This window comes from Merops nubicus, unplaced genomic scaffold (assembly GCF_000691845.1).
Source record: "Merops nubicus isolate BGI_N331 unplaced genomic scaffold, ASM69184v1 scaffold24734, whole genome shotgun sequence".
NCBI lineage: Eukaryota > Metazoa > Chordata > Aves > Coraciiformes > Meropidae > Merops > Merops nubicus.
The window spans coordinates 1-8,141 of NW_008606582.1; the positions used below are offsets into that span (position 1 = coordinate 1).

Below are 8,141 nucleotides of genomic sequence, written 5' to 3' on the forward strand. Positions count from 1 at the left end.
CACCGGCACCGGCCCCACCCGCGAACGGCACCGCCCCGACCCGCACCCACCCGGGACCCAGCAGCCACCAGGACCTGGCCTCACCCCAACCCACAACTCTCGCTGCACTCACTGGGGAACTGGCTCACCCTGACCCACACCCACGCGGCAGCCATCCGCTGTCAGCACCCATAGAGCACAAGCCAGCACCCGGGAGCTGCACGCACCAGCATCTGCTGTCACCCAGGACTTGCACCCATCCAGTAGCACTCAAGAGCTGCACCTGCCCAGGACCCACCTGGTCCCCCACATGACTCTGCACCCGTCCTCCTCCACTTAGGACTCAGTCCTCCGCACCCACCCTAGCCTCCATCCAGCACCCCTGCACCCACCTAGACACAGCTACGCAGCTGGGGCGAGGTACAGACTCTGCCACTTTTGGGAATGCAGCAGTTTTACCTTCTTCCCTAAGAATACTACTTCCATGGCCTAGACCAGACCCGCAGATCTATTTTAACACTGGTGCCAGCTCCAGAGCAGCATTGAACGCATCAGAGCCCAGCATGCCCCAGGGCTGGGGACCCCTGAAGCCTGGAAGTCCCCACCCCAAGCCTCCCCTGCCAGCCAGAGCCAGACAGTGCTCGGCTGAGGAGAGTGCAGGTGCAGCAGGGAACAGAAGCCAGACATGTAGGGGACCCCACAACTGTCTTCACCCCCTGCTCCTAGGGATCTCCCCTCTGCCTGGCCCCCCCAGCAGCAAGTACCCACAAGGGGCTCATATCCTAGTGCACAGCCCCAGCACAATAAGCAGCAGCAGTAGAGTCTCAGCAGTTTATTTCCTTGACTCGGTAACAAAACCAAACAAAAACAATAAACTAGGTTTGCCCTCCCACTCCCAAATCACCTGCCCCCCCTCCCCCAGCACCCCTCAGCTCAAACATCGTAGTTGGGGTTCTTGCGTAGGATCACAAATCCCTCCAGGATGGGGGTCACAGGCACGTGCTCCTCTGTGGCCAGCTCAGCCCGCTCTCCATGAGCCAGCAGCACCGGTGTCGTGTGAGTCTGGAAGCCAGTGATGGTTTTGGGCTTGCCTGCCTGGCCCACCACGTCCACAGCCTGAGGGAGAAGAGCGAGGTAAATGCTGGGGACACGCAGGGATGGCAGAGCACCCCCTCCCCTGCTCCGGCTGCTCCTTACCTGTCCCACCCGAACCGACACGGGCAGAGGCCGCAGCTCCTCGTCGAAAGTGACGAGCATGCGGGGCTGCATGGCAGCAACGAGGCCATAGAGAACATAGTGGGACTTGCCCAGGATAACTGGAAAAGAAACAAGAGTAAAGGGGCTGAGCGGCCCCTACCCCATGGGGCAGAGAAGGGCCAAGGGGCCGAGCCCATGCTACTCACTGTTGCGCACATCCAGGAAGGACACGAGGACGGTCAGCAGCCCTGCCACGGCCACCTGGCTCATGAGCTGGCGATCGCTGTGGTAGGGACACAGGGTGAGCGTCCCCTTGCCCAGGTGGGTCAGGCCCTGGTGTGGCAGAGAAAACATGTCAGAGAGCCATGGGGCAACACCTGGGACCCCCAGACCTGCCCAGCAGGAGGGCAACACCCCTGTGACAGCACCGTCCCCCTGACACCACAGGCAGTGACACCAAGCTGCCCCTTCCCCACCACGAGCAGCGAGCGCAGCATCATCACCTGGGCTAACCGCACCATGAAGAGGTTGTTGGGGTCCTTGGCGTGGTACTGGGCGAGCTGCCGCAGCATCGCTGCCAGCCGGGCATTGTTGGTACCTGGGGAAGAGGAGGTACGCTGCTCAGGTCTCCCGCCTTCCCTCCACATGAGCCTCAGACCAGGCTGTCCCCTGGGCTTACCGCTTCCCACCATGCCCATGGCAAAGATGGAGTTGTAGGAGACCTCGGGGTCAGCGTCATGGGAGAACTTGCTGAGGGTGTCAAGGATGTTGAGCCGGGGGTTGGAGACCGAGATAAGGGCCAGGGCCAGGGGCACGGCACGGCGGAGGGTGGGCTCCCCGTACCGCAGCTGCACGGAGGGGAGGGGGGTGTTAGACCCAGCTTACCAAGGGCAGCGAGGTCCACATAGATGCGAGGCAAGACCCAGGGCTATTCCAGGTCCCCTCCCAGCTCTGTGCTGTCCCCTTAGTGTCACTCACCAGGTGGCCAAACGTGCGCAGGGCCATCTCGGCGCCGATTTCTTCACCCATGGCAATGAGTGCAATCCCCAAAACCGCTACGCCCTGCAGGGACACCAGTGCTGAGCACCAGGCAGGGAGCACCCAGCCCAAACCCCAAGCTCTCACGGCCCCTGCACCCACCCTGAGCCCAAGGTGGAAAAGGGAGAGCAGGGGATGCTGCTGGCGGCTGTTTTCTTCCTGCTCTGATCCCACAGGCGGCTCAGGGATCCCCCCCCCAAGCCAGCTTCTGCACCTGGGACGTGGGTCCCAGCCCACATTTCCCCACCTGGTGAGCCCCCATGTCAGCTGAGCTCTCTTTCTTCTCCTTCTCTTTCTTGTCCTTTTTGTCCTTGTCCTCCTCTTTCTCCTTGGAGTCAAAGTGCTCACTGCAGATATGCAGGAGCTGTTGCACCTTCAGGACATTCCCTGAGCCTGGGGGTAGATCAGAGGGCCAGGATCAGCAGGCAGAGGGCCCAGGACCCGTTCCCGTCCCACCCAGCTCAATCAGCCCAACTCACCCGCATAGGCGCAGATGTCCACCAGCGTGTTGGCAAAGCTGCGGAACGGCTCCGACACCACCTCCAGTGCTGCCAAGATGGCCTCAATCGCCTCTCCCTTCCCTGCCAGCGAAGGCACAGTGATTAGAGCACAGCAGCGGACAGATAAGGATGTTCCCACCCCACTGCCCAACCCATGAGCTGCTAGCACTGCCCAGCCATACCCAGGTGGTTCAAGCCCAGGCCAAGAGGCAGCCACCGGGCATACGTGTCCTTCAGCTCTGTCTCGGATTTCTCCATGATGGTCTGGAGGATGGTTGAGGTGACGTCCCCGTTGCAGGAGCCCACCGATATCATCCCGCAGGCCAGGGCGGTCACACCAGCCACCTGGTGAAGAACACAGCGACAGCGCAGATTGAGCTGGCCCACAGCTCGGGGCCAGGTCTGCACAGCCTGATGGCTGCCGAGGCCAAAAAGAGCACCGGGTACCCTTGGTCCCCACTTTGTGCAAAAAGTTTGGCCACTAGAAGACCTCATGGCTTCCTGCCCTCCCACATCTGCAGAAATTCCATCATGGGAGCAGCTCAGCTAGGGAAAACAGGGTCATGCTCTTCTGACACAGCACCAAGCAGGGACACGTAGCCTTAACTGACCCCTGTATCCCCAGGACCTGGGGGAGTAGGTGAGGAAGCAGGAACCCCAGGTGAACCCTGACTCGTTCCCTACCTCCATGCTGGACTTGGAGTCTCCCATCACAGGTAGCAGCAAAGTCAGGACATCCTCACGGTTGGAGCCCGCGTATGCCAGACCCAGCCTGTGGAGGGCCCGGGAAACATGAGGGGGGAGCTGCACCACCTTGCACAGCCCAGGGAGGCTGGGGCCAGGCCCTTACCCAAAAATGGCTCCAATCCTCATGGTATTACTGTTGTGGAGGACATAGTCGGACAGGAGGGCCAGGGCAGGGTCACACTCATTCCTCACCCCAGAATTGACAATTCCACAGGCCAGGAGGGCTCCCGACTGCAAGGCAGAGGCACCATCATACCACCAGCTACCAACACACAAAGCTCCCTGCCAGCCCGTGGCTAATGCCACCCCACACATTACACCCATTCCCTGGGATAGGCAAGTTGGCTCTGGATCCAGCTGAGTGGCTCACAGTTTGTAGCTCTGTCAAGAGGACCCCAAAGGTGCCTCAGGAGCACCCACCCAAGAGCTTCCCACCTTGCTGTGAGCCACCCAAAGACCTGGGACACAGGGCGTCCGACTCCTCTCCAGGCAGGAGCCAAGTTGCACCGTGGACCAAGGCAAGGTCAACCATTCCCCGAACCAGCCACACACCCAGCCCACAGCAGGGCTGCCCCACGCAGCCATGGAGCCTAAGCCTGTGCTGCCCACCTTGATGTAATCCTCTGAGGAATACAGGTACTTGTCGATCTGCGTGAGCCCCCCGTCCACGTCCCACAGCAGTATCGTGCCCAGTGAGGCCGCAGCACTCAGCATCCCTGCAGTTCCAGGGGAGAAGAGCCCACGTCAGCCCCAAATTGACATGCCCTGCCTGGGGCAGGTGGTGGCCGGGAACACAGGGCAGCCTAGCGGCAGCCATGCCCTACAACCCCCCTTTCAGTAGCCCCCCAAAAGGGACAGGGTGGTGTCCCCAAGCCCCAAGGAGGGGCACCTCCAGCCCCTGCCCAGCCGGCTCCCTCACCGTGGTCCTTGTTCTTGTACAACCACTTATTGCCATCATCCGTCAGCAGCTTGTCCTGGCCGAACGCGGCGTTCACGAAGCCGTTCACAAAGGAGGAGGCCAAATTCATCCGGGCTGAGTCCACTTGGGAACCGCTGCCCCCGAACCCTGGGGAGTGACATCAGGGTAAGCCAGGCAGCGAGCCCTGCCAGCCCCCCGCTGCACAGCTGCCCCGCGTGTAATGGTTTGAAACCTGCTGCCCCTGGTGGGTGGAGGTCTGAAACCCTAAACCAGGTACAAGCCTGAATGAAAGGGGCGTACACCTGTCCTATTCCCACTCCCCTTTTCCTGTCTTCGGGACTTCCTGCCAAGGTCTATAAAAAGGGGAGAAAGGCACGCCTCTTGCTTCTCTCTTCCTCTTGCTCCTTTGACCTTGCACCTGGGCACACGCTGCTCTGCTGCTCCCTGTGCTACACGTGGCCGTGGCCATCTTGGAGACCTGGGCCTGATCTACAGACTCTTCCCTGCCTCCATCCACATCCAAGGATTGTGCATCCAGCTTCAATCCACCTCAATCCAGCGAGATCCAGCACCGGGGAGCCTCAGCACAGCATTTGGGTTTTGTATATTTGGAAGTTTAATCTTCCTTACCTTGCTGTTCCTACAACCCCCCTTCCCTGTTAAACCCCTACCCTTCTTCCTTTCTGTACCCTGTTAAACCCCTTCCCTTCTTCCTTTCTGATCCCTGTTAAATAATACATTTCATTTTGTTAATCTTCAATTTGGTGCAAGGTTTTCATTACCCCTGCCTTCCTTATTTACCTCTCTATCTGGGAAACTGAGGGATAAGGGAGGTGGGACACAGTTCTGCCTTCTAACCGGGACAGAACACCGCGCCACGGCGGGGACGAGGACCTGTCCCACCACCAGCAGGAAGGAGAAGCCCAAATCCACAGCAGGCAGCCGGGTCTTCTCCGAGACAGCGGGCAGGCCACCTGCCCACCTCGGGACACACAGCTGACTGTGCCAGCCCAGAGGAACCTTGCAGCCCCAGAAGTCCCCACAGGCAGAGATGACAGAGGCCATAACACAAGCCCTTACGGTTATTTTCCAGGTGGGTTTTGTAAATATCATCTGGCACTTTGGGCTCCATGATGTCCAGCTGCAGAGACAACAGAAAAGAGGGTTACCTCCCAGCCAGCACACCCCAGGGCAGATGGCCTACAATGGCAACCTCTCCAGGCAGAGCCTGGCCAAGCTTGTAGGGTTGAAGGATCTTTTTCCAGAGCCTGGCAGCCAGGGCAGCCACAGCTGGAGGAAGCCCAGGGCTCTTTTCCCAGCCAGGACACTCACCTCTCTGGCCAAGGCCAGGAAGTTGCTGTTGAGCTGGACATTGGACATGATCTCAGTCAGGTCCTCATACTCCTCCACATCCTCATTGAGCTCCAGGAAGACCCCATGGCGACCCAGCATAAAGGCCATCTGCTTCTGGACAACTCTGCACAGAGGGGAGAGGTTTCACAGGGGCCCAGATCCCACCCAGCCCCAGAACAAACACACGTTCACTGAACAGCGAGCCCAGCTGCCCAGCTCTACAGGCACACAAAAGCAGCCCAGAAAAGCAACATGCTCTTGCCTATCTTGATTTCAGGGACAAGAGTCTCAATCCAAACCCCTAGACAACTCCAGTCACGGCAGGATCCAACCCAGCTCTGCCCAGACAGAGAGCCGTGCCCCACCACAATGGGCAAAGGGCCCCAAAAGGCACAGAACGAGTCTCTGCTTACACATCTTTGCAGGACGTGAAGATGTCCTCCACCAGCTCCACGTCATTGAGCATGAGAGCGAGGCGCAGTGCTTCAGGGTAGCGGCTGAACTTGCGGAAGATGCCCAGGGCACAGCGCAGGAGAGCAGAGTTCTCAGGCTCTGGGACGTAGCTTACACAGCTTGAGGACAAGACAAGACATGAGGGTGACAACCACGTCAGGCCACCTTGGCCCACCAGGGCCCCTCCAGCACCTCAGCCTGCCGAGCCCCCTCACCTCGTCAGGTAGAGGCATACTTTGGAGTAAGCGTTGTCATCAATGTACTTCTCCAGCATGTCCATCTGCTCAATCTCCATGAGCAGGTCACAGGCCTCGTGCTCTGCGTTGTGGGCCATGTTGTAGGGGACGATCTCCTTGACCAGGGTGAGGAGCGTGTCCCTCTGAGCCTTGTCAGCCTCATCAATCTCCTGCCACTCCTTGGCCACCTCCCCTGCCAAGTGCCTGTGCAGAAAAAGGGACATCACTGCCGCAGAAACCAGCTTCACCCAGCTCTGGGGATGGGGAGCAGCTACTGCTTGTTAGCCAGGGCTGCAAGTTGTTTACAGGGACTCCACACTCCTGTGATACCTTATGGAGTCTCGGGACACCTCACAGACAGGCCAGAGTCAAAACACTTGGGGAAATGCCCCTGAGCTCTTGTCCTTCCCCAATCCCTGCTCCAACCCAGGCCTACCTGACGTATTCATGTCCCCAAGACGCCAGCTCCTCCTGGGAGCCCACCAGCCGGTACTTCAGACACTCACGCTCCCCACTCATGGTCATGGCCAGAACAGAAATGATGTCTGCTGCAAAGCGCTGCGGAAAGAGCGTGGAGGTCCAGACATGCCGGGCAGGGGGAAGCAGGGGCAGCCAGGGACACAACACCCTTCACTGCACCCACAAGCCATCACAGGCAAGTTACAATCCACTGGAGCACCTCACAGAGTCTGATGTCAGACCACAGGGTCTGGAGAACTCTGTGATCACCTGCCCCAGCACCATCCACCAAGCCAAGTGAGACAGTGGGGCCGAGAGCCTTTACCTTGTTCTCTCCTGGAGCCATGTTCTCATAGATCTCCTTCAGCTTGCCATAATGGGGCCGTAGGAACTTGAGGGGTTTGGGAACAGAGGTCATGGAGGTGGTGGCAGAGCGGAACTGGGCGATAGAGGGATGTATCCTTCTCCTGTGGAGGGAAGCTGCCTGTCAGGGAGCAGTGGGGGCTGCTCCCTGAGCAGCACCCCGCTGCCCCTCACCCCAAACACAGCCAAGGCTCTGAACAGAGCAGCCACCCTCCCGGGCTCCCTCCTTCAGCCCAAAAACTGAAGAGGGAAGTCACAGCAGGGCAAAAAGCCACTTGCACAAGAGGGAGGCAGATGCCCCTCGGGCACAGGTCAGACTGGCAGCAAGGCTGGGGACAGACCGCAGTGGGCAGGAGGGGCCCTGCTCAAGGTGAGACCCTTCCACCTCCAGTTTGCAAGGAACAGCTGTGATGGATGGATGGACTCAGGTCCTGGTCAGGGCTCCGACACTCCACTCCTCCTTGCTGCAGGGCCCAGCACACTTACCCCCAGGCGCTCCACCAGCATCTCCAGCTCATCCTGCAGCTGCTTGTCCTCCTCTGACTGCCAAGATGCACCAGAGAAACCAGAGTTAGGGGCACCAGCACAGACACCCCCAGTGTGACAGGAGAGGGGCTGTGCCCTTATGCTGCATGGGGGCCAGGACACAGTGACACCCCTTCCCAGGGCACCATCCTGCCCAGCGCTGCTGGAGTCAGTGTCCCTGTTACTGAGGATACTCCCCAAAAAGAGACCAGGGGGGGAAGTGCCACCCCCATTACCTCCTCAGTGAGGGGCATGAAGGGTACAGCAGCCCCCTGCCCGGAGACTGCCCCGCAGCACCAAGGCACCCCCGTGCCGAAAGAGGGGACACCTCTGCTCTCCCCACTGCCCGACGTGTGCCCCGATGACATGGCG

The 8,141-nt window shown here is 59.6% G+C and overlaps 1 protein-coding gene across 1 annotated transcript; it reads right to left on the reverse strand.

Annotated features, from left to right (window-relative positions):
- Positions 1 to 790: 790 nt before the first annotated feature.
- On the reverse strand, positions 791 to 7,781 carry PSMD2 (proteasome (prosome, macropain) 26S subunit, non-ATPase, 2). The gene is made up of 20 exons (XM_008939704.1): positions 7,731 to 7,781; positions 7,207 to 7,348; positions 6,859 to 6,980; positions 6,402 to 6,626; positions 6,147 to 6,305; positions 5,713 to 5,857; positions 5,461 to 5,521; positions 4,381 to 4,527; positions 4,071 to 4,177; positions 3,565 to 3,692; positions 3,399 to 3,486; positions 2,897 to 3,059; positions 2,694 to 2,795; positions 2,462 to 2,607; positions 2,155 to 2,238; positions 1,856 to 2,024; positions 1,680 to 1,774; positions 1,383 to 1,509; positions 1,177 to 1,295; positions 791 to 1,095 (listed from the first exon to the last, which is right to left on the reverse strand). Exons 1-20 carry the CDS (start codon positions 7,760 to 7,762, stop codon positions 913 to 915), a joined length of 2,544 nt encoding a protein of 847 aa, XP_008937952.1. The 5' UTR covers positions 7,763 to 7,781; the 3' UTR covers positions 791 to 912.
- Positions 7,782 to 8,141: the final 360 nt, after the last annotated feature.